This window comes from Microtus ochrogaster, chromosome 15, assembly GCF_000317375.1.
Source record: "Microtus ochrogaster isolate Prairie Vole_2 chromosome 15, MicOch1.0, whole genome shotgun sequence".
Taxonomy (NCBI): domain Eukaryota; kingdom Metazoa; phylum Chordata; class Mammalia; order Rodentia; family Cricetidae; genus Microtus; species Microtus ochrogaster.
In genome coordinates this window covers 15,333,050-15,358,061 of record NC_022017.1, presented here as the reverse complement: position 1 = coordinate 15,358,061, position 25,012 = coordinate 15,333,050, and the positions used below count along the sequence as shown (strand labels likewise).

Genomic DNA, 25,012 nt, shown 5'->3' with positions numbered 1-25,012 from the left:
TGGAAGGATCGGATACTCATCCTATGGTGATATGTCTGTATGTTTCTAGTGTTTGTACTGCTTCAAAACAGCCTCTCCCAGGACCCTCACCAGTGCCTGAAACCCAACCCTTGGTGGGTCACATCAGAGACCCCTGTCTGGCAGTGTCTACATTACCCCCGATCTTAGATCCTTAGATCAGGAATTGGGGGGCGGGGGGCTCTGTGTTTTGATGAGTGGCCTGATAAAAAGTCAGAGGGTCCTTGTGGCCCACATGGCCTGTGTTGGGGCAGCAGCCCAGAGATTGTGGTTCAGATGTACTTGAACAGCTGAACCTCACTGGAGACAAGACTTGGGGAAAGGGGACAGTTTCCTCAGAGGGTCCCTGAATCCTTTGCCACCACAGAGCCTGGGTATGGCTGAGAGGGCAAGGTTCAGAGGGCAAGGTTCAGGCCACCCCTCACTGCCCCTACACTGCCCACTCCCCTAGGAATCCTAGTTCCTTGTATCGATTTCCAACCCCTCCCATGCCTCAGTTTCCCTCAAAGGAGGTCCTGCTGCAGGCTCATTCATGCATCTTCATCATTTTCACGCTGTTGCGATTGGCACAGGGTCAGGACACCCAGGCTTATGGGTTTCGCAAGGTTACAGGAGGGTTGGCGGTTCCTGCCCCAGGTGGGTGGAATATGAATCCCAGCCCTGTCACCATCCAGCTGTGCCAACTGAGGGAGGCCATTGAACCCCAAGAGTATCATACATAGGAGGAAGTTAGAAACCCCTTCTGCAGAACAGTGGGGATTGAGAGATAGAAGAAGGCATACAGTGGGTCCTCAATTGAAGAGCAGGTTTGGGGAGCACCCAGAGCTGGCACGCAGACGGGGGCATGGTGGCATTGGAAAGCCCAGCTTCCACCTCGGTAATCGGATAATGGTAGAGGCCATGGAAACAGAAGACTGACAGGACCTGGTTACTGGGGCGGGGGGAGTCAAGGGCTAGACAGAGGTGGCATCAAGGTGCTTGAGGTTGAGATGCACCCCAAAAGCTCAGGAAGAGGTTGAGTGGATGGAAATTCTCAGAGTTATTTGGGACCCAGGCTGTGCTTGCTGGCCAGCCAGTCTGGGTTTGTGAGAGACGTTGTCTCAAAGAAGGAAGAGAGAAAGTGTCTCTGTGCAGGTAGGCACACATGCTCGTTCACTCCCCAACACAGATATGCACGTGCATATGCACACACACACACACACACACACACACACACACACACACACACACACACACACAAACCTGCCTGACCTGGGCAGAGCTATGTGTCTGTAACCCTGCTGGAATGCCACACTGCCTCTTCCCAACTGCCTGACCTGGGATATGTCACCTCATCTTCCTGAGTTTCTGTGTCTTAAACAGAAAACAACCCCCTTTAAAAAAATCCCAAGGATTGGTTTCCTTGGCTGTTCAGGAGCTAGGATTTCAATGAGACTGTGTCATACTCCTCTCTGGCCCGCCTTGAACAAGACCTCTAGCCTTTCAGGGATAAAAAGAAAGCTCTGTCAAGCCTACCAGGGCAGCACTCTTGCCTAAGGAGCCCTGCAACCAGCTGCATGTGTCACGGAGAGGGGCGACAAGCATCCTGGAGGGGCCATCCAAGTAGGGGACCTTCTCCGCTGCACCGTCATGAGGCTGCTCCATTCTTGTCACCAGCAGGCCTTGCCGGTGATAAGTGTGGGGACAAGCAGGTCCCACTGCATGCGACCTTTGCTGCAAAAGAGGCTCTTTGGTTTCACATGGTCCCGTGGTGTGTGAAAGCCCTTGGGTAAAGGAGCGGAGCTACCCATGTGTGCCTGAGCCTCTGTGGACTCCAGCCAACATGAATGGCAGACCAGGATGGGGCTCAGGGGTCGAGAATCTGTCTGGCATGTTCAAAGCCTTTCGTTCTATCCTTAGCAATACAAAAATAAAAATAAAAATAAAAGACTGAATAATCTTTGCTAAAGCAAACATTCAAGTCCATGGACCTTCCGGAGAAATCATGGCACAGGGCCAGAGTCCGCTGTTGCTTGGTTGGACATTGATGGGTGGTAGTCAAGGCACCCAGGAAGGAGTCCAGCTTCCTGCCACACCATGTGGCTACTTCCTTCAATGTGCCAGAACCAAGGTGGCCCATTAGGAGGCTGGTGAACCAAGTGACCAGGTCATTAGTGGTGTTGTGTTTTCATGCCCTTCCTGCCTGCCCGCCTGCTGGTAACCCTGTAACTCCATGCCCACCTTCCTCCATAAAGTTACCCATGTCTTCTCCCAACTTGTGCCCCCATCTTTCTACTGTCCCTTCTCTTGGCCTTGGCTTCCACTAGTCACTACTGCCAGGAATTCAGGGGTGCCCTCTCTTCCTGAACTATAGGAAGTGGTGACCAGGTGCCCTGACCAAGATCTTCCTCGTGGTCTTTCTGGGAAGGCCTGGAGCTCCTTAGCAGCCCACATTGCCCACATTGTTGGGCATGGTTTGCATTTTTCTTTTCTTTTTTGAGACTGAGTCTCACCTTATAACCCAAACTGGCATCAGACTTGTAATCTTCCTGCCTCAGCTTCCTAATGTCATGATCACAAGTGTGAACTGCCATGTCTGGCTCTGTGGAGGTTCTGACTAGAGTGTGGTAGGTAGAATGGGGAGCATTGTCCTGGTGGGGGGGTCAGGGTCATACTAGCTCCAGGACCACGGGTCTCACTTTGTTTTGGGGGTCAGTAGGATAGCACAAGATTAGAAGCCTGTCCAATCCAGGGTCCCGGCAGGCTTTGTGGCTTCGCCCCTGTGCAACCTTAGTCATTTTATTTCTCTTTTCTGGGTCACAGTGTCTGAGAGCAGAAACTAATGCCCCCCCCCCATTCTGTTTCCCTTGTTACAAAGTCAGGACAACAGGAAAATCCCATAAAGCTCGTTTGCCAGCCTCCCTTGCAGCTAGGTGTGGCCTGGTGACCCCACAATGGCCATGGGAAATCTTTCTTCAGGGAGTGAAAGGAATTTTGGTGGAGAAGTGGGGCTACAGAAGTGGGGAATTATGAGGGAGACGTATCCTATCTGGGCAGGGATGACCAAGAATACCTGTCAGTGCTGGTAGCATCCAGTCAGGCCCCAGGGGTAACAGCAAGTGTTCCACTAGCTCCAGAGCCATGGATCTTCCCAGGAGGAGCCCTGGGATGCAGAACCAAATGATCCTCCTCTCTCCTCAGATCTCGCCGAGCTCAGCAGTGGGGAGGCCAAGGAGCTACAGCAGATCAAATGGCACCGGAAGCAACTACTGGAAGACATCCAGGTGTGTGCACACGTGCTCACATTCATAGACCCACACCCTTACACTCAACAGACTCATACATGTTCACGCTCACACACAAACACACACACACACACACACACGTCAAGTGAGGTCACAGGGACTCCCACTCCTGAGGCGAGGGCTGGTGGAGGGACAAGGGCACCCAGAGCCATTGAGCTCCTGCTCTCAAGGGGAAGGGGGACAGGAAGGAGAGGATCCGAGATGGTTGAGTGAGGCACAAAGGGAGAGGCCTGAACCCCAGGCAGAGTGGGAACTGCAGGACCATCCTGACCTCTGGGCCACCCCTCGCATGTGTGTCCACAGAAGCTGAAGGATGAAATCGCAGATGTGTTCGCTCAGATTGACTGCTTCGAGAGCACCGAGGAGAGGTGAGGGGCCCAGCCTGTGGGAAGACAGTTCCCGGGTACACCTCAGTCCCCATGTGCCACAGACGGTACCACAGCTCCATCTAGACTGTCTGAGACACTCCCCAAGTGACCTCCACCCTCTCCGCCTGCACCCCACCTCCCCATACAATCACCCTACACATTATTGATCGGGGCAGCTGGAACCAAATGAGCAAAGAAACATCCCCTTGGATGAGGGTGAAGGAACGCTGGTACCTGGGGACCAAAAACCTGACCTGGAGTAGGCTCTACTGCTCCCCCATCCCCAAGTCCCTCATTCCTCCCATAGGACGGCTCCTGCTGGCTCTTTGTCCTAGGACAGGGCTGTCTCCCTGGGCCTCAGTTTCCCCATTTGTATAAGGAGGTTAGGTTCTCACACAGTATCCTAGACCACAGCCTCTCAACACTGTAAAACCAACACAACAACATTTCAGCTACAAACTGGAAAAAAAAAAAACCCTCAGTGTTTTAAGTAAGTTTACCTTTGTGTTGGGGGATGTTCATAGCTCTCCAGGGCCAAATGTAGCCAGGCGCGGCCAGTGGGCTGGACACGCCCACTAGAACTCTAAGACACTGAACTAAAGAACTACACATGGTTTGCCGGTTCCCTGCCCCACCCGCGAGGCCTCTGCCTCTCCACCATCTATTGCCCATGCCCATGCATGTATGCACATACGCATCCCCTGGGTGAGGGCAGCGGACGGTTCTTACAGAGAAGGAAACTGAGGCCTGAGAGGGAAGAAGCGACTTGCCCCTAGTGGCCAGGTCCCAGAGTATAGCAAGTCTTATGCTTGGAAGCAGCCTCTGGAGCCCACATTCTCGCTGGTCCCATCATTCCCCAGCCTTCTGCATCCTCCCCAATGAGCTCTGCTTGCAGCCGCACCCCTCGATGCCCCCCACCCCATTCCCAGGTGGTCCAGACTCAGGGGCTGGGGCTACATGTCGAGTTCCAAAGGCATGTTGACCTTCCCGAGGAAGGTCCCCTGAGGTCTTGTGGGGGACAGCAGCGTCCGGAGCCACCATGCTTGTATCTCCCTGTTCACAGCCGGATGGCGCAGAAAGAGAAGGAGATGTGTATTGGGAGGAAGAAATTCAACATGGACCCTGCCAAGGTACACATCCAGGGGAGGGGACATGGATCCCACCGAAGTGGGCATCTGGATGGCCAAAGGAGGGGGACATGGGCCTCACCAATGTGCACAGCAAAGCTAGAGGAGGAGGCTGCCTTCTGGGTACCTTCACAGCTGATCCCACAACCCACCCAACAGAGCAGACAGCTGAGAACCCCTCGGGGCCAAGACTTTGGTCCCCAACTGAGGCTTGTCTCTGTCCATTGCACAGCACTGCAGCCCCAAAATGGGAGGCTGTGAAGTCCCCCCAACTTGGACCCATTCCCTTTCTTCCCTGGCCCTATGCCCTCCTCTGGAACAGGCTTGAGCAGTGAGGCCCTTAGATGGCAAACTCTTTCCCTAGCATGTCTTCCAAGCCCCGGCTACAGAAACATATTCTAAAGCTTGGTTGCTCATGATCTCAGAGCCAGCCTCCAGCCCTTCCCTCTGCCAGGTGGCCATGGGCTCGCTCTCCAGAAGGGGCAGGCACAGAAGGAAGCCACACACTGAACCAGGGCAAGGGTCCAGGCAGCCACAGGGAATGCCAAGCTCTGGCTAAGACTGTCTCAGCGGCACACAGTCCCCTGGCACAGCCCTGGACCACTGCTCCCCTTACTGGCCCTCACACAGACATGCACATATGTTCCCAGCTCTGTCAGCCTTCCATCTAGGAGCAGTAGGGACACAAGGAGCCAAACACCAGAGATCACCCCATGTCCTCCACACATGGTGGAGGATGACTCTTTGAGCCTGGGCAGCAATGAGAGGGGCTCAAAAGCCTATCATATGAGCAAAGCTAGCTTCAAGGTGACAAGAGGCAAGGGTATGCCCTCCCATCTCCTAGAGAAGGGGCGTGAAGGTCATTGCCATGGAAGCTGGCTACCTCCCAGGTGGGGTCTGTACCATCTCCTCCCCTTCTGATTTAGCTGGTTTGTGTGACTTTTACACAATGGGCACCGACTGCTAGTGTGATGAAATGAAACTATTTGAAATAACATGAACTTGGAGGAAACAAAAGGAGAGGCTGAATCACCGAATCTTAGCACTGCGACTCCCGGCAGCCGCGGGGGGCTGTAGTCTAAGCACGCCAGGCTGGAGGGACCCTGGGAAGCACATGGCACAAACATGTATCACTTAGCACAGCTCCAGAGATGGGGAGGTCACCACCTTCCAAAGGCAGCTCTAGGGCACCCCTCCTCCCCGGGGAGCCAGAGGCCTATGCTATTGGGGCACACATGGTCTCTGTGTCACCTCCAGGGCATCCAGTATCTCATTGAGCACAAGCTGCTGACCTCTGGTGTCCAGGATATCGCCCAGTTCCTGTACAAGGGTGACGGCCTCAACAAGACAGCCATTGGCACCTACTTGGGGGAAAAGTAAGAGGACCCCACACAGGGAGCGGGAAAGTGGGGGTGTGTGGGTGGAAGTGCCACTTGGGGTGCTTGGAAAGAAAGCCATCATGCTTAGGACTTGAAATGAGCACTGGCTCCAAGGCTGGACCATTCATTCATTCATTCATTCATTCATTCAGTATGCTGTTTGCGTCTCCTGTGATCTGAGCTCCCTTCCGAATGGCAGCTATAGAGGAGATAGAAGAGAGAGTATAGAATAGAGGAGATGGTCAAGCTCCTGTCTTCAGGGACAGGAGCTTCCTTCAAGAGAGAGGGACAGAAATGAGCTCTGTCGGGTACACGGAAGGCAGAAAAGAGGCAAAGACGGGAGGGTTCTGAGCTGGAGCTCTGGTTTCTGTCCACGTGGAGGTGGGGGCAATGCACACTGGAAGATTCCAGGCAGTGAGAGCAATCAAAGCAGAGGCCCTAGGGCAGAGCGGCTCGGCTCATCTCACAGCAGGCTGAAGAGAATGAAGGAGTGTGAGGGAGGAAGGAAGGAAGGGGATGAGGCAGGGGGATCCGTGGAGGCTCTGGACAGGAGCACCTGACTGGCAGAAGGGCTAGGCCACAGGAGAGGAGGCTCAGGAGTCACCAGCCCTTTTCCCATACTTTCTGGGTGACGTGGCACACAGGTTCCTGACCTGAGAGCTGGGGGGAGAGGAAGGAAACAGAGAACCTTGCTTTTCTTGCAGCTGATGAGGAAACTCGGATGTGGGGATGTTCAGGGACTTGAGCAGGGTCACCAGGCAGGAAGTGACCAAGGGAGAACTTGACTAAGAGGCCCAAGAGGTCCAAACCCAGAGCTTACCGTCACCCAGGGCTGATTGTATGTGTGCAAGCTGACAAGTGTTCCCCCTTCTCCTGTCCCCCTCCAGGGACCCCATCAACTTGCAGGTCCTACAGGCCTTTGTGGACTGCCATGAGTTTGCCAATCTCAACCTCGTTCAGGCCCTCAGGTGAGTGGTAGGGGTGGGGGTGGGGATCCAGCCCAGGGCAGCTGCCTCTCGTTGCTCTGCCACCATTATTAAGGCCTGAGAGACTTGCCACCGCCTTTCCTCCCGGCCATCTGGGGACTCTAGTACTGCGTTCTAGCACTTTTTAGACTAGCACAGGTACATACCTGCGCCCAGCTCCGTGTAGAACGTGGCTGCTATGACTTGTGATTGCCCGATTCCAATGCTCACCACTATTTGTGCTTTCACATCCGTGGGCCCAGTGTGGAGCCCCGAGTTAGCAGCACAAGCCCCAAACCATAATGTCCTCATTCCCCATGTGACCCAGGGCAAGGCACAAATAAGAAACCTCACAGCTGGGTGTGGTGCTTCACACCTGTAATCAAGGCACTGGGAAGTCTGAGGCAAGAAGATTGCTGTGAGCTCCAGGCCAACCTATGCTACGTAGTGGGTTCCAGGCTAACCTGGGCTACCCTCTCTTTAAAAAAGAAAAGAAAAAAGAAAGAAAGAAAACAAGATGCAGAAAAGGAAAATGAAGACAGATTCCCTGAGTCAAATCAGTACCAAATCCAGAAGGCAGAAGGACTAAATGAGGAAGGACTTGTCACCAGTCATTGCTGGTCACTTCCACGAGTCAGTTGTTAAGTCTTAGTAAAACTTCAGGTTGTTTAGGGAGTCTTTTTTTTTTTTTTTGGTTTTTCTAGATAGGGTTTTTCTGTAGCTTTGGTGCCTGTCCCGGAACTAGCTCTGTAGAGCAGGCTGGCCTAGAACTCTTAGGGAGTCTTAAAGCTGCTGCTGAGAAGGCTTGGATGTCTGCTCCCAAGAGAGTCATTTGATCTGGGCTTTGAATGAAGAGGTCACTAGCATCCATCCAGAGAGTATGGCTTCCTGGAGGAAGAGTTTAGGAAGCACTCATCTCTAGCCATTCATTCATTCATTCATTCATTCATTCTTTGACTCATTCAATAAGCTTTTGCTAAGCAGGTTTATTTGACCTGTGGAGACAAGAAAACTTAGCTGACACCAAATCATAAGCTTCCAGAACTGGGGGAAGATTAGGTCCCAGGACAGAGAGACCCATCTAGGAGAGTCGCTGCCCAGGGCCCCACAGCCAGAGCCTGTTGCTCTACCCCAAGTCTCTGTAAGAAGTGTTACTTCATGTCCTCCTGTGCTCCTGGCCCCTTCACATCTGAACCCACCTTCCCTGTGTTGGAACGTAGAGGAGGTTCCCATTTGCAGGGACAGAGGCAAGGCACTGCCTGGTATTACTGAGAGCCCCATCTGCTTCACTGACCATGGCCCTATCCCCCTAGGCAGTTCCTGTGGAGCTTCCGGTTACCTGGTGAGGCCCAAAAGATTGACCGCATGATGGAGGCCTTTGCTGCTCGCTACTGCCTCTGCAATCCAGGTGTCTTCCGGTCCACAGGTGACAAAGCTCCTCATTTTATCTAAACACATTAGCCATTAGTTCGGGTCCTTACTAAACCCTCACTGGGCACTGACTCCATGCCTGCCTAGAGCATGAGCCTGGGGAGAGGCAGCAGGGAAAGACAGACCAGCGTGTGGGAGTGTGGAGTACAGGAAGGCTTCGCAGGGGAAGGCTGGTCTGGGTGAGGCTCTCAAGGATAACTAGGAGTTCTCTAGGAACTTGCGATAAGGGAAACATTTTCATGTCTCACTTAAAGGGCCCAGTGCATCCTTGTAAGGGCAGATAAGGGGCAAAGAGCAGAGCAGGTGACCAGCAGGCTCAGTCACCCCCATCTCCAAGGGTAACCACATATTGGGAGAGGGACAGGATGAGGGAGGGGCCGCCACAGCCAACTGGCTGTGCCTCTTCTTTTGCTCTGGAGCTACCACACAGCAATAGAGAAGGTTCCGGTTTTCGCAGCACTTTTATACGCACAGGGCCTTTGGATCCTCTTGTCAGGAGCATCAGATCCCAACATCATTCTCTAAGCTCAGCAGCAGATTGTCCCTGGTGAAGCGTGACTCAGAGTCTGACAAGAAGCAACTTGTCCCAGGGCAGACTGTTCCCTTTCTGCTGTGCGGAGGACAGAAGCCCCTGGAGCTTCTGCCACACTTGGCCACAACCTAAGAACTGGCATTTGTTTGCCTGCAGGTTTCACAGACCTAAACCCAAGATTATTTGTGACTTCCAGGGGTGGTGGCATCCATCTCTAACATCAGCATTAGGGAGGCTGAGGCAGGAGGATCGCTGCCAGTTCAAGGCCAGCTGGGTTTCAAGTGAGACCCTCAGTCAATCAGTCTGGGTAGAATGGAAGGCATTTTAATCAGCCAATCAGTTTGTCACTGTGTGACCTGGAGCATATGACTCGCCGTCCTTGTGCCTCAGTGCCTCGTCTTTAAGATGGAGGTGTAGTTGCATCTGTCTCCCAGGAGAGGCCTGGGGGTGCTGAGAGCTGAGCACACTTCGGGACCACAGCTGTGGGAGGGAGAATCATCACTTTCTATAACATCAGCTTTCAAGAGTCACAGAAGCAGGCTGAAGGTCAAGGGGTTGGAACTGGCCCCCTCAGGTTCTGGATCCTCAGAAGACCCAGAACGGCAGCCACACCCCCAAGCCTGTGGTCTGGCCTATGCAGCAGGCTGCTGGCAGCATGACCCACCAGGCAGCTCAGAACAAGCTACTAACTAGCAGGGCAGCTAACAATGAGCTCCCGTTCCCAGGAGGCAGAGAACAGAGTGGGCGGGCCTGGAAGGGCTGCAGCTGATGGCAAGCTGGATCTGAAAGGGAAGGAGGGCGTAGCCTCAGGGGGGCAGAGCTGCAGAAGCTGCAGCTGAAGTTTGCAAGGGTGGGAGGGGGAGGCTGGGCCCTGAATGTCTGCCAACGTCAGCCAGGGACAGGGTGAACCTTCAGGGCCTTACTAGGACTGGGACAGAGGAGGGGACGGTAACCTGGGCCCGGATGGTGACCAGTGCTAGGTTCCACAGACACCTGCTACGTGCTGTCTTTCTCGGTCATCATGCTCAACACTGGCCTACACAACCCCAACGTCCGGGACAGACCGCCCTTCGAGCGCTTCGTGTCCATGAACCGCGGCATTAACAATGGCAGCGACCTGCCTGAGGAGCAGCTGAGGGTGAGAACACTACCATCTTACTGGTCCTCTGGGAGTCGCACCCCTCCGAGGCAGAGCCAAGGCAGAGGGCATGAGGGTCCGCCAGGCTAGTCGCTGTTGGGAGGTGGGCCTCCTCAACATGGCCTCATCTCTACAAGGATAGCTGCAGGTGGACTCCAGGAAGTCCTCCTATACAGAATTTGGGGAACTCTGGCCAAGCGCTATTCATGCTACCCCCCAAATGATACTTCGGGCCGGGAGTGAGGTTCAAAAGCATGCACAGGCCTTAGGATCCATCCTGAGCTGCCCCCTCCCAATAAAAGGGGACAGTGCCTCCTAAGGTCAGAATCCCAGAGTCTCTGCAAGTCAGGAGGAGAAAATGCTTGGCTGGGGTCCTCAGAGGAAGACAGTCAGTCTCTCACAATCCCCACTAGCTCTACAGCAGGGCTAGGCCCAAGCCTCGTGTTCCATTATCCCAACACCCCATCTCACTACACCGCACCAAACTCTGTTCTGGGCACAGGGACCCAGGATGACTCTATGCTGGTCCTGCCTAGACCAAATCGGAGGTTTAATGGGAAGGGATCTACACATAAATTGCATCAGCAATCAGCTCCCTAAGTTCACTGATGTCATTCATGCTGACTGTGGGAGCTTTGCTACAAAGAGATCTTGGGGGACAGGCAAAGGTGTCACCCCCAGAAACTTGGCAAGAGCAGGTGACTTCTGCACTGAGCGTAGAAACCCAGATAAGATTTGTCTTAGGGTTTCTATTGATGCAACTGAACACCATGACCAGAAAGCAAGTTGGGGAGGAAAGGGTTTATTATTTGGCTTACACTTCCACATTGCTGTTCATCACTACAGGAAACCAGGACAGGAAGTCAAGCAGGGCAGGAGCCTGGAGGCAGGAGCTGATGCAGAGGCAATGGAGGGCTGCTGCTTACTGGCTTGCTTCACATGACTTGCTCAGTCTGCTTTCTATAGAACCCAGGACCACTAGACCAGGGATGGGCACCACCCACCATGGCTTGGGCCCTCCCCCATTAATCAACAGTTGAGAAAATGTCTTACAGCTGGATCTCATGGAGGCATTTCTTCAACTGAGGCTCCTTTCTCTCTGGTGACTCTAACTTGTGTCAAGTTGACACACAAAACCAGCCAGTACAAGAATCTTCCCAGAGGAGCAGGGCAAGGGCATTCCGGAAGGAGAAAGCAGGGTTTAGCTGGGAAGGGTCAGCATCCAGTGTGATCCCCTGAGATGCAGTAGATGTGAGTGAAGGCCAGCCTCAGGAACATGGAAGCCAATGATTGGCAACACCAGACACTTGGCCTGGTGAGAATCAGTCATACGGTTCAACAAGGAGAGGAACCCTGGTACCCAGAGCACAGAAGTCTCCCCAGGATCAAAGTCATCAGAGAGGTGAGCAAGGACACAGCCCCAGATCAGAGCCATCCCCTCAAACCACAGAACACGGGTCCTTCAGGAACCACTCTGCGTATAAGGATTGCTACAGCACCACCAGAGCTCTGAGCAGCCCCATCTCCCCTATCCCCTGCTGAGTAGCCTTGGGAGGTTCCCTGGGGTTCAATCCACTGTGCCCTCTGAGAGTGGGGGTGATCAACCTGAATCACGGCTGCTGTAAGCAGTCTTTTTTTTTAACATTAAGGGTAGGGTCTGTCCTGTTTAAACCCAGACATAAAGGCAGCCCATGTCATCAGAAAGAACAATTCAGAATGTGCTGGCATTGCGACTCAGCTGGTAGAATCCTTGCCAAGCATGCACAAGGCCCTGGGTTCAGTCCCCAGTATAAAAACAGGCTTTGTAGCACACACTATAATCCCAGCATGGAGGAGGCAGGAGGACCAGGAGTTCAAAGGCATCCTTGGTTACACAGCAAGTTTGAGGCTAGCCTGGGCTACAGAAGATGCCATCTCAAAGCAAATAAGTAAAAAAAGAAGTCAAAAAACAAAGAGAAAAAACCAAAACCAACCAAACAAAATTAGCCTGAGAGCAGGCTATAAATACAGGCATTTCATCACACTTGGGGGCGGAAACAGCATGCGTCTGACATGTGCCCTGAACGTGCAAGGCCTCCCGCTGACTGCGCATTCCTACCTTCCACCCAGAGAGCCTCCCTCCACATCATCCCCTCCTCATGTCCTCAGGCTGGGACTTTCTTGCAGGTGGCCTACTCGGTCATCTCCATGTAGCTTCCGCCCTGCCCAGGAGGCCTGGGAAGGGCCCCGTGCCCTGGTCAGCAACACAAAGCCAGGCAAAGAGCAGAGCCAAGCAGAGCCTCAGCCAGCTGGCTGCCTGTCTTTCAGCTGGGAGCTGGACTCTGGAAGCCCTCAAGCAGGGATAGCATGGGGAGTGGCTGGTGGACCAGAATCTCCCCCAGCTCTGTCACAGAGTGCCCAGGCCTGCTCTAAGAACAATCCCAGGTTTTCATAGGCAGCCACATGGACCCAGGATCCTCTCACCTTTTCCCTGGCTTCATTTGAATATTTTAGAAGCCAGAACCCAGGGTCATATTATCCCGTTGCAGAAGTCAGTTCTCCATGGACCTAGGAAGCCCCAAAATGCATTAAAGTGCACCAAGAGGCAGAAGTAAATTTACACTGATATACATATCCCAAGAGGTCACCCCAAGGTCACGCAGCCCCTGAGGGTGTCCTTGTAGGATAGACTATGAGAGATGTATCGTGGCTACAGAGGACAGGCAGGCTGGGACACAGTACTTAAAAGTACTTAAAGAGGAATGAACCCCAGCTCCTCCCTGGGCCATTCTGGGCCTCCCTGTCAGAGCAGGCCGTGTCCTAGGCATGCTGCTATTGTGTCCCCCCATTCCCAGGGTCCAGCTAAAGTCACAGGGCACCACTGGAGGTAGTTGAGCTGAGGCTTCGTGTTTGTAATAAGAGAGTCCCAGCTGCTGCCTGACTCTGGAGCTCTGCCTCCTGCAGAAACTAGAAGGTAGCATCTTGAGGACAGGGGACCTGAGCATGCTACCTCTCCTGTCGCAGAGGAGGACCTGAATCCACAAGGCATATCCACTGATTTCCAGGCTCTTGTGTCCTGGAGCAAAGAACTGGGCCAGGGACACAAGGATAATGGGAGAGATCGGGTTTATTAAGGAAGAAAAAAGCATTCTGAGAAAGGAGGAGGGCTGGAGAGCTGAGACAGGCCTGAGAGTCATGAGCTGCCGGCCACCGGCCCTCATCCTTTGGAGTCCCTTTGGGGTTCCTCACACCTTCTCCAGCATTTGGAGATGGGGGTTCTTCTGTGTGTTCTGTCCCTTACGTGTTGCCACAGTATACATGTGATGGTCACAGGACGACTTGCGGGAGTCGGTTCTCTCCCTCCAAAGACTCCAACTCGGGTCATTAGGCTTAGCGGCGCCTCCACCCACTAACCCATCTTGCTGGTCCATCATATGTAAATTTCGATATCTCTTTCTTCACGCCTTTCTGTCCTGCCACACTGGATGGAAGAATCACAACTAATATCACTAAAAAGAACAGGGATCCCTTCGCCTTTAGACTGTCGGCTTTGGGTATGGCTAGATCTGGGAGCTCGGTCCTGCACAGTGGTTATCTCTTAGATCCTGGCTACTGCAAAGATACCCAAGTAGGTCCAGGCTACTAGCTTCTCCCTGCAAAACTAAACCCCTGGAAGTAAGTCCTGTTGACTGGTTGGGGTCATATGTCTTTATCTAAATTAGTTTCTGCACACAAGCAGAAAGGCTCTAAACAGCCAAAGGGAAGTGACTGTCCCTTCCTGGAACCTGGGGATTAAAGAGGGTACCCAATTCACTGACCAACCTAGACAGAAAGAGAGGAGAGGGGATCCTGGGACAGGGCCCCAGAGCCCAGGGAAATGGGCCATGCTGTACACCCAGGGCCCCAAGAGGTCTCTATGCAGTGGTTTGTTCGGTGACAATGCCTTCAAGGTGTTTTCAAGACACAGGAAGTATGGGGGTGCTGCTGTTTCGTATGCACCATGATACTGTGACCACAGAAACTTCCAGGTACCCCTGTGGGTTTAGCAGAGGCTGAGGCCCTGTCTGCCAGCCCGACGCCTCCTCAGGCCTCCCTAATACTTGTCTGAGCTGGCAGCTCAGCTACTGCTCAGGCCTTCCTGTCTCGGATGCCCATTGTACCAGTCAGCTGCCTGGGGATTCCTAAGGCAAAGCCTGCTACCCCCGCAACCACATGCTCCCCCCTCCCCCCCAGCCCAAAAGAAGCTGGTCCCCACTTTTCTCTCACCCCCACACCACAGTGAGATCGAGAGGGGACGTTTAAAGGCTTAGCTGGAGGGTGCTCCAGCCCCACCTCCATAGACTCAGGAAAACTAGCATTAGGTCTTCTCCACGTGGGGACCCCTGGACAAAGGACAGGATGGCAGTAAATAGTGAGAGTCAGGCATTCATTCATCTGCCAACCCGTCCATCTACATACCCACCCTCCCATATATACATCAAGCTGTGAAATCATCCGTACAGTCCTAGGAGACATCACTGCAAAGCCAGATGCATTGAGAGGCTATGGCTGAACACAGCCTTCTGGCTTTAACAAGCACGAGCAAGTTAGAATGTTAGAAGTCCAGTCCCAGCACTGGAGGAGACCAACACCCCAAGAAGGTTCAAAACACTCTGGGGGGTCTGCACCCACACCTTTCCCTAGGTTCGAAACACTCTGGGGGGTCTGCACCCACACCTTTCCCTAGGGTAGGAACCATCTTATCTCTGGCTTGCATACCTTCCCTGACAGAGAGTGCATCACCCTCCAGGGTCATTCCTTGTATATTTAAGCAGCTTTTTATGGTCATCTATGAAGGACTGAAGTCAGCTCTTGGGGGGCCCTCTCCATCCCAATCCCTGTAACCAGAGACCATCCTGGATAGAAACTATGGTCAGCACCCCACTACAGACCTCCCCTGCTGGGCCTCAAGCTGTCAATTCCCTCCTCCCCAGGGTCTCACCTATCTTCACTCAGCATGTGTTATCTAGAAGGTTCTACTGTCTACCTAAGTAGAAGAGGGGCATCTCCCATCATGAGCACTGCCTGAAATAGTCCCTACTCCAGCTATTGTGCCCCGGGGAGGGTGTGTATGTGTGTCTGTCCCCATGTGCCAACCTAAGGCATCCACCTTGTTCACTCTGTCCTGAGGCAACACGGAGGGGAGGGGACACAAAGGTGTGGGTGTGGCCAGTGCAAAGGAGAGCACCAGTTACCTGAGGGACAGGGAAGGCTTTCACAAGGCCACCCAGGCCAGGCGGCCCAGCCCCCAAACCCAGTGGACTGAACCCATCTTTCCTGTCTTCCTGGACAGAACCTCTTTGACAGCATCAAGAGTGAGCCCTTCTCCATCCCTGAGGATGACGGCGGTGACCTCACCCATACCTTCTTCAATCCTGACCGTGAAGGCTGGCTACTCAAGCTGGGTAAGACCTCTGTGCACACACTCTGATAGGTTCACTTGCACACATGTGGCTGACACACGCACATATACCTCAAGAGGGGACCTGTGCAGCGCTAGGTTACCTGACCCCCGGCCCAGTAGTCTGCTTGCCCATTCTACCTTTCCACTCACCACCCTCCCAGTCATCCAGCTCCCCGCCCATTGCCCTGCCCATCTGCTCATCTTCCTACTCATCCATCCACCTAGCCAGCCTCTCACCCATCGTCTACCCAGCTATACACTTATGTATCCATCCATCACCCACCCCTCCACCCATTGGTCCATCCACTCATCCATCCTTCCACCTACCCATCTACCTATCCCACACACCTTTTATCCACCCATCCATTCTTTCACCTGCCCATCATCCCTTCATCCATCTATATGCTCACCCACCCATACACACACAAAAACACCTACCCTCCTCCCATCCTTCTGTCTTGGGATGCAGGTAGTGGGGGAGGCTGGATGTAAGGGAGCAGTGAGAGACAGGGGCTCCATGGACATCTCTGTTTCCTCCCAGAGGATGGAGAGAAAAGTCTAGCAGACTAGTAGCCTAGCAGGACTACTGAACATGAGATGCTGGTCCTCCAACAGCCTGACCTTTGGGTGGCCATTCTCGGGAAGCCAAGACTCGGCAAGGTTAGGGCAACTTCTCAAGGCCACACAGCCAGCAAGTGTCACATTTGGGGCAGCAGAGGGCTGGATGTCCCTGAAGTAAGAGGAGGGGGAGATGGGATGTAGCTCAGACAAAGGGCCATGGGAAGTGCAGCGGTTGAGGGAAGCAGCCAGTCCTGCCTCCTCCAGGAATACTCCCAGGAGCCCCTCAGCAGGACCAGCCAGCCAGGGACTGCGGTCTTCCAAGGCGGGTGAGGAAAAAATGCCTCATGTTGGGGGAAGGGCCTCAGCCAGGCAGCCTCCATCACTTACCATGTGCCTAGACTATGGCAGACTCACCCTCATCCCAGATGCCCCCCAAGCCTTTTGTCCATCACCGTACCCCAGTCTCTCCTCCTACAGGCCTCAGGGCCTCCTATGCTGCCCCAGACACTAGCTTCCGGCACCCCAAAGTACCTCCAAGTCACAAAGCCGGTCAGCAGCAGGACACCAGAGCCTCATGGCCGACCCCACAAGCCACTCTTCAGCATTTGTCTGCAGCTGGACAGTGGAGACAGTGACCCAGAGAGTACCAGCCACATAGCAGCATGGCTGAGAGCTTGGGCTCCAGGGTAGTGGCGCTGGACTTTGAATGGACAGGACATGGACACATGGCCTAGCTTTTCCTAGCCTTGGTTTCCTCATCTATAAAAATAGGATCGCCATTGGCCCTCCTCCTTCTGGATGGCCACAGATGGATTCACTTCCTCATTTTTTCCCATGCCTGGTGAATCAACGCTAGAATGCTGTGTCAGCTGTTTCCAGGGCTGCAGCAACACACCTAACAAAAGCAGCTTAGACGGGGAATGGTGCATTTGGCTCTGAGGGAAGAGCTCCTCCTGGCAGGGACTTGAGGTGGCTGATCACATCGTGTGCACAGTCAGGAAGCACGGAGCAATGACGGCAGTTTGGGACCCCAGCCCCTGGGATGGTGCTGCCCACATTGAAAGTGTGTCTTCCCACTTCAGCTGACTCAATCTAGAAACTTCCTCACAGACAGGCTCTGAGGTTTACTTCCAGATGGTTCTAGAGCCTGTCACCCTGACAGTCAATGCTAAGCACCATAACACATAAAGCAAGCCTAGGTCTGGGTGGCTTCCGGTGGGGGTCAGGTGACAGCGACCTGGGAGAGCAGGGGACAGTGCCACTGTCCCCTCTATCTAATCTCTGAGAACCCAAATACGAGTAAATGGGGTGACGGGAGCCACTAACACTTAGAGTATAGAAAGGATGGATCTGGAGGCTCGGGGGATGGGGAGAAGGAAGATTGACCTACCGCACTGCCGGCTTCTTTCAGGCGGCCGTGTGAAGACATGGAAGCGACGCTGGTTCATCCTCACGGACAACTGCCTCTACTACTTTGAGTTCACCACTGTGAGTGTGGGGGAAGGTGGAACTGGAACACAACCAGCCACGACAGACCCTCCAGCTCCTGCCACCACCTGAGAGTGCCAGGCTATTTCAGAGTGCTGAGCTCCTCTCTACTCCCATTTCGCAGATGAGGAGGAGGGGCTGGGCAAGAGGAAGCACTCACTTAAACTTGCATTTCCTGGGCTGGGGCTGTAGGTCAGGGTTAGAGCATGGGCCTAACATGTGTGAGGCCCTGGTCAAATCCCAGCACTGGAAAAAAATACTTGTTCAAAGATGGATATATCACCTAAAGGTTAGGCATGGGGACTCATACCCATAATCGCCGCACTGAGAAGGCAGAGACAGGAGGGTCCTAACATGTTCAAGGCCAACCTGAGCTACACAACAAGACTCTTTTTTAGAAAATAAATAGATCACTAGATAAATAAACAAGCAAATAAATAAATGAGCTGGAGAGATGACTCAGCAGTTAAGAACACTGGCTTCTCTTCCAGAGGACCTGAGTTCAATTCCCAGCACCTACATGGCAGCTCACAACTGTCTGTAATTCCAATCCCTGGGTAGGGGGGAATCTGATGCCCTCTTCTGGCCATTGTGGGCACTGCACACATGTGATGCACATGCATGCATTCAGGCTAAACATCCATACACATACAATAAAAATGAAAAAAATGTTTAATCTCCCAGATCCCAAACAGGGCTCTTGTGCTGTGTCCATCTGTGGCTGGGTAGTCTGGAGAGATGGTCTGGGGAGGCCCCAAGCTCACATATCCTGTCCTTGACGTCATTTCCTCAGGACAAGGAGCCTCGGGGGATCATTCCTCTGGAGAACCTCTCTGTGCAGAAGGTGGATGACCCCAAGAAGCCGGTGAGAGTCCATCTGGGGATTTCCAGTACAGCGGGAAGGTGCCCACAAGGTGCCCTACACAAGGCGGGGCTATTCTGTAGGGTCGCTCCTGGAGATTTGGAAGCAGGACGGTCAGTGTCATTTTAGCGGCGAGCCTCAGTTGTCTTGTGGGGCTGGACTTTGGCACTAACTGGGGGACTCTTAAGTCACAGCTCTTTTCTGAGCCTTGGTTTCCCCATCTGTTACATGGGATTCTAGGGAGCCTGGTATATAGTAGGTGCCTGGTGTCCTCTCCCCCTGAGCGGTTGGGGAAGGGCATTCAGTGGGAATGCTGCTCTTGCCTCTGTGGTCTGCCAACCCCCAGGGGTGGCCTAGCCCTGTCCCCCAACCTTGCCCTTACCTGGCACCTCCCACAGTTCTGCCTGGAGTTATACAACCCCAGCTGCCGGGGCCAGAAGATAAAGGCATGCAAGACTGACGGGGACGGCAAGGTGGTGGAGGGGAAGCATGAGTCCTACCGTATCTCAGCCGCCAATGCCGAGGAGCGCGACCAGTGGATCGAGGCCATCAGGTGAGGGCAGCCAGGACACTGAACACTTCCTGTCACCTTCCTGCCTCTTCGGGGTCTTCTTTCCTTGTCTGTAAAGAAGCAAACGCCAGGCCTCCCACCAGGTGGCCTTTGGTGGGCGAGTTCTTGCCCTAGTCTCCATGTCACGCCTAGGGAACAGAAGAAAGATGCCAGCTTCATGGGCACAGTGGGAGCGGCACTTAATCCTTGCTAGGAGCTCAGTCAGAGGGGAGACTTGGGCAAGTGGTAGACCTGTCAGCTAGAAGACAGGTGTAGCCACTGAACAGAGACCATGTCCTAGGACCTGGAAGAATCAGAGACGTAGAGATGGCAGAGCCTTGCTCAGGGCCACACAGTGAGGGGCCCAGCTGACTTCAACACTAGCTCTCTTGCTTTTCCTGGTTCTCTAAAGGGGCCAGAAAAGGAGTCTTGAGGGGAGTCTCTGCTGGGCTCTCACCTCCAAACTTGAGGTCTTGCTCTTGCTGGGCCTGCCTAAGGGACAATGTTATTAGAGCAGGATTTCTCTACATCAGTCCCTGGCCTTTCCGGTGCAGCAGGATGAGCCATCACCTCTGTGGGAGTCACACACCCCAAACCACAAGTCCAGAGGTCCTACGCTCCAGCCAACCTTGAAGTCTCATTTCCTCCCATACCCCTAGGGCCAGCATCACCCGTGTCCCCTTCTATGATCTGTTGTCTGCTCGGAAAAAGAAGATTGCCAGTAAGCAGTGAGCTTCTAAGAGGTGGCTCTGGCAAGCCGGTAGGACCTGTGGTATCTGGAGACACACCTCTCACCCACTGCACCTGATCCTGCTCACAAACCTACCCCTCCCCATCACTGGAACTGGATATGGGGGATGCAGAACCTTGGATGGCACAGAGCTCACAGGGAAGCCCCTGATACCAGGGCTGCGAGCCAGGAAGAACCTCTGAGGCTCCACCCTGGACTGCTGCAGCCCAGGGTAAAGATGGGGAGATGAACCAGCCCAGAGCACACTACCGGTGTGTCCCGCCCTCTCCCTCTCCGTCAGGAGGACCATGGATTCCCTGGAAGCTTCCAGTTCAGAGGCATCCCACCCCTCAGTTGGGCCAGGCTCTCCCTGACAACACCAGGTATCAGCCTACACCCAAATCCGAGCCTGGAGCTTCAGACACACCCTTCTGCTGAATCACAGCCTTCTCTGGGTCTTACAGAAATTCAGGGTTTGGACAGGAAACATCTTGGCCTTTGGTCAGCTTGACTTCCGGGGAAGCTGGGACACCAGGTGACTGAACCAGACAGACTGTGCTGGAAGGTTCTGAGGACACCACTGTCACCATTTTCAAGGCCTTTGACATGAGAAGAGGTGCAGGGGAGATTCTCTAGGCAGTAGCAGTATCTGCGGCTGGCAGATCTGAGCTACAGCTGAGAGAAATGGGAGAGGAGGAAACGCTGTAGGCTATACCCACCAGGAGGGCTGCCTGCAGGCCTTGGTGAGCCAGCTGGTAGCAGGGGACTCACACTTGAACAGACTCTTGCCCATGGCACCACTACTAGATGGCTGGCCAGCAGAGCTAGGGTAGTGAGGGGTTACAGACTGGGCCCTTGTTCCTGCCTCCTGCCAGAACAAAACCAGCTTTCCATGCGCAGCAGGCCCCTGTGTCCCCACGGAGCCCTCACCTGGAGGAGGCTTCTTATCCAGAGCACGTGTTTGAGGAACGCCCCATCCAGGGAAAACTCCTCAGCAAAGTTGCAAAAAATGGGGCTTCCTCTGCTCTGGGCCAGCCTGGGCTCTGAGCAGGAGCAGCAGGTGGCCAGGCTGCCTCACCCCCCGAAGCAGCCCACACGTGCATACTTCCCATAGGGTGTGTGTGGCGGGAGGGGTGAGACTCCTTGTCTCTGGGAGCTGGGGCACCAGCAAACAGAGCCCTTGCTGGTCACCTGGGGGCTTGAGCTGAGCCCACCTCAGCTGCCCCCATTTAGGAGTTAAAGGACCCTAAAGTATTCCTCTGCCTCTGGCGTGTGTTGTGCACAAAGGCTGTGGGACCTTTGTTGCCCCCCTGCCTCCCTCCCATCCTCAGCTTCTTCCCCAGCACCAGGGTGGTGGGGGTGGGGTCATCAGTTTATTTCCTGTCCTGACACTTAGAAGCATGAATAAAGCTCATGATCCAACTCATGGGCATAAAGCTGTCCTTCTGCAATTGTGTCTGTCATCGCTGACCCCTCCCTGGTCCTCCCCTCCATCCAGGAAGAGTGAGCACCCAGGGGTCCCTAGAACCTTATTTTCAGGACGCTGGGGGAGGTGCCAGGCTGGGCAGAAGTTCCCCCAGGATTTGGGCTTTCTCTGGGCTTCTTCAGGGCAGGGTAAGGGGCTAGGCTGAATTAATTCTGCTATGGCCAAGGAAAGATAGAATTTCCCAAAAGGCAGCACTGTCTACAGATTGAAGAGCTGACACGGAAGACAGGTACTGATCCCCCTGCCTCGGGGGGGGGGGGGATGAAAATACAGGCCAGCTCAGGGACCAGTGTGGGCAGGGTTGTGTAACCTTTGCTAACTGTCTTCCCACAGATGTTTATATAATGTCCCTGCTGTGCCGGGCCCTGTCCCAGGCACTGGCAGGCCAAGCCAGAATCCCTGCCACCTGAGCTCATGATCCAGCGCTCCTGAGTCCTAAGGTCACCTCTTACCTCCCTCACACAGCCCCTGCCTAAAATCCCACCATTAGCGCCTTCCTTGAGGATCCCTGTGGCTGAACTAGCTCAACTTGCCTGTTCTTTTTTTCTTTTTGCCCATGTACTGAGTACCTACTGTGTACCAAAATCTCTGTAGCAAAGCCGGGGGGTCCAAAGAGCCCTGTGACCATAGTCACATCCTTGCCCTCAAAACAAGTTCACATCTGGGGGCTGGAGCGATGGCTCAGCATTTACGAGTACTTGCTGCTCTTCTCCATTCTAATGGGAGAGACAGGTGAGATGGGCCCAGACGGGCATGTGCAGGGTCAGTGCAGAACTGGGCCGGGCCGACAAACAGTCCAAGAGGAGGGTGCCTAGGCTAGGCATCCAGGCCTGTACACACAGTCACCTCATCCTGCCAGACTGTGACTGAGTGCTTGCTGAGCACCTGGTACACACCGGGTTCATAATAATTGTTGCTTGACTGAACTACTTGATTAAATACAAAACAACAAAGCACCAGGCCTCAGCATCAATAGGTTCCAGGGTCTGGCGGCCCCTGAGATTCTGAGACAAAGAAGATAGATATTTCAAGGGACAGGAGAAGGCCCAGGACCACATCATTCGTTGGGAGGTCCCTCCAACTCTGGTCCAGATCTCGCTAGGGGAGGGTGGCTATCATCCCTTTCGGCTTCTTGTAGTACTAAATGTGGCCAGCAGGGAGCGCTCACCACACATGGATGAGCACTTTCCTCCACAGGGGAGGGACAGAGTTTAGACTCCTGACCAGCACAGAACCTGGTGTGGGCATGGTGCATGGGGAGGCACCTGGTTGACTAGGGCCTGTGGCCTTAAGCAGTCGTATAAGGGCCTCCTTCTCCCTCACAGGGACTCCCTGCCTCTCCCAAGGTTGTCCTGGCTGTGCCCCTCAGAACAGACTGCCACTTCTTTGGATTAGATTTTCCTCGCTGAGAACACTTTTAATAGCACTAACCTTTAATGGAGATGTCTAGGCAAGGGGTCTCTGCCATAGGCTGGAGCGGTGAGAGTGGGATGGCAGCAGGTCTCTGATTGTCACTTACTGTGAGAGGCTGTAGGGGCAGCCATGAGAGCCAATCAGGAGGGCTGGCTCTCTCCATGTCTTAAGTAATTTCTTCAGCATTCAGAGCCTCGGACTGCCCACTTGTAAAATGAGAATAACTGAGTATATATGAAATGCTTAGTCCAGCAATATACCTTAATGGGTAAAAGTACTTGCCACCAAGCCCAAGGATCTGATTGAGATCCTGGGGACCCACACTGGAGAAGGACAGACCAATTCCTGAAAGTTGCCCTCTGGCCTCTATATATGCTGTGGCAAACATACATGCATATATGTGCAAGAACACACATGCGCACATGCATACATGCATATACACAGAAAGCTGAAAACAATGGTGTGCAGCTCCTTGGAGTTATCTCACATGCTGTTTATTGCATTGCCTGCATGCTGTCATGGGAGACAAAGGGGCCCTGGAGGAGGGGAGACCCTCTAAGAAAGGGAAGGAGGCAATCAGGAGGCTTCCTGGGAGAGGGGCCATGAAATACAAGACCAGTAAAGGCCTGGAGCCCTCCAGCCAACCTGACCTCTAAAAGACAGGATGAGATGAGGTATTTGGGGAACTTCCCTGGACCCCCACACAAGCCCCCGTAGGGCCGAGAGGGCACTGGATCACAGGATAGCCAGGGTCAGGGCTGAACTGTGCCGGATGTTGCTAATCCCTGCATCCATGCCAGGCAGCTGCTAGCTGCAGGAAGCTCTGAAGGGCTCCAGGACCGCAGCTGTTGAATGCAGGCCAGGCCAGCACGAGGAGGCCTTGCCTGGCCCAGAATGCTTGGGGAGAGAGAGGAAACAGCAAAGGGACCACTGCCAGGAGCCTGGGGTCTGGAAGTCTCTGCAGTGCCCAGATGTCAGGCGACAGGAGCTGGGGGCAGGCAGCCTGGAGTTGGAGGCAGGTATGAGAGACCTGGAGAAGTTGATTTATTAGGGACGATGAAAGAAGCTAAATATGTTTGCAGCTCAGCGATGACTCAGGCGTTCCCCAGGGGTTCGAGAGAATGAGCATCAAAGAACCAAAGGCAAGCCTCCTCCTACCAGGGCACTGCCAGGTCCCTCCCCACCCTCCCCGCAATAGAAAAAAGCCACTCTGGCCCACAAAGCCCAGGCACCAGCTGACCTCACCCAGAATGGCTGAAGGAAGACCCCTCAGATAGAGAGACAGTTAGGTCCAATCCTGGATTTTCTCCAAACTGCTGTGTGATCTTAGTGCAGTGGCTGACCCTCTCTGTACCCTCGTTCACCAGAAAGCACTAATTCCACAATGGACAGGCCCCGCCTCCTTCTCACCCCATTGGCTTCTCCCAGAGGCTGATGGATGTTTCCTTTACCAGAAAAGCTCTCCAGGAGAGAAGCCAGACTCCACAGAACCTGCACAAGGGAGGGTGGCTTTTCAGTGCCAAGCTGCAGGCCTGACGCTGGGACCCAGGATAAACAGATGTCACGGGGGTGGAAGAGCAAGAAGGGAGTGGTTGGGGGGACATCCCAGCCTGCAGGAGTACCCTAGGAAGTGCGGAAATCCCCCAAACAGCAGCTAGATACGGGTGAGAAATAGGGAGTGGTTTGGTGGACAGTGGGGACCTATCTTAGAACAACAGGATATGGAAGCAACAAAGAGGCCTGTCTAGCCAGGCGTGCACAGCCTTAGACTGTTGGGTAGTGGCCAGAGTCTCTCTGGGGATGCTCCATCAAGATGGATTGAGGAAGACACGGGAAACTGGCAGGTATGTAAGGAAGCTGGTGACTGGGCTGGGCAGCAGCCTGAATGTCAGGGGCCTCCAGACTCCCCAACAGCCTGGTACAGGGCTAGGTTCAGGATGAACAGGTCAGTCAGTGGAGGGAGCTGCAGGTTCCCGTATTGGGACTGATAGCTAGGCTAGACCAGAAGCCCTCCCCTTCCTTTGCTGTACCCCCTTTTGCCTTCCTGCTAGTCCCCTCTTGACCCTGTCCTGTCTCCCTTTCTTGCTCATCCTGCCCTGGCCCAATGGCATATTGTAAGTAATTGCATACCCGGGTTTAAATCTTAGTTTCTCAATGGCCGTGTGGCTCTGGACCATATCAACTCATCTCCTGCCACTGGAAGCTGGGGATTCCCCACTGTAATCCTGGGACCCAGAGCATATAGCTGGCCTGCTGGC

General features: G+C 53.9%; 1 protein-coding gene across 1 annotated transcript in view; it reads left to right on the top strand.

Moving 5' to 3' along the window:
* The window catches only part of Cyth4 (cytohesin 4), a 24,026-nt gene extending 2,729 nt beyond the window's left edge, over nt 1-21,297 (top strand). Inside the window, exons 2-13 of the mRNA XM_005354235.2 lie at nt 3,199-3,281; nt 3,606-3,670; nt 4,734-4,800; nt 6,055-6,173; nt 7,064-7,144; nt 8,455-8,567; nt 10,094-10,242; nt 15,554-15,665; nt 17,637-17,713; nt 18,507-18,578; nt 18,974-19,128; nt 19,785-21,297. Coding sequence (XP_005354292.1) covers nt 3,199-3,281; nt 3,606-3,670; nt 4,734-4,800; nt 6,055-6,173; nt 7,064-7,144; nt 8,455-8,567; nt 10,094-10,242; nt 15,554-15,665; nt 17,637-17,713; nt 18,507-18,578; nt 18,974-19,128; nt 19,785-19,857 — 1,166 coding nt within the window. The 3' untranslated portion in view covers nt 19,858-21,297. The remainder of the gene's footprint in view (nt 1-3,198; nt 3,282-3,605; nt 3,671-4,733; nt 4,801-6,054; nt 6,174-7,063; nt 7,145-8,454; nt 8,568-10,093; nt 10,243-15,553; nt 15,666-17,636; nt 17,714-18,506; nt 18,579-18,973; nt 19,129-19,784) is intronic.
* Nucleotides 21,298-25,012: the final 3,715 nt, after the last annotated feature.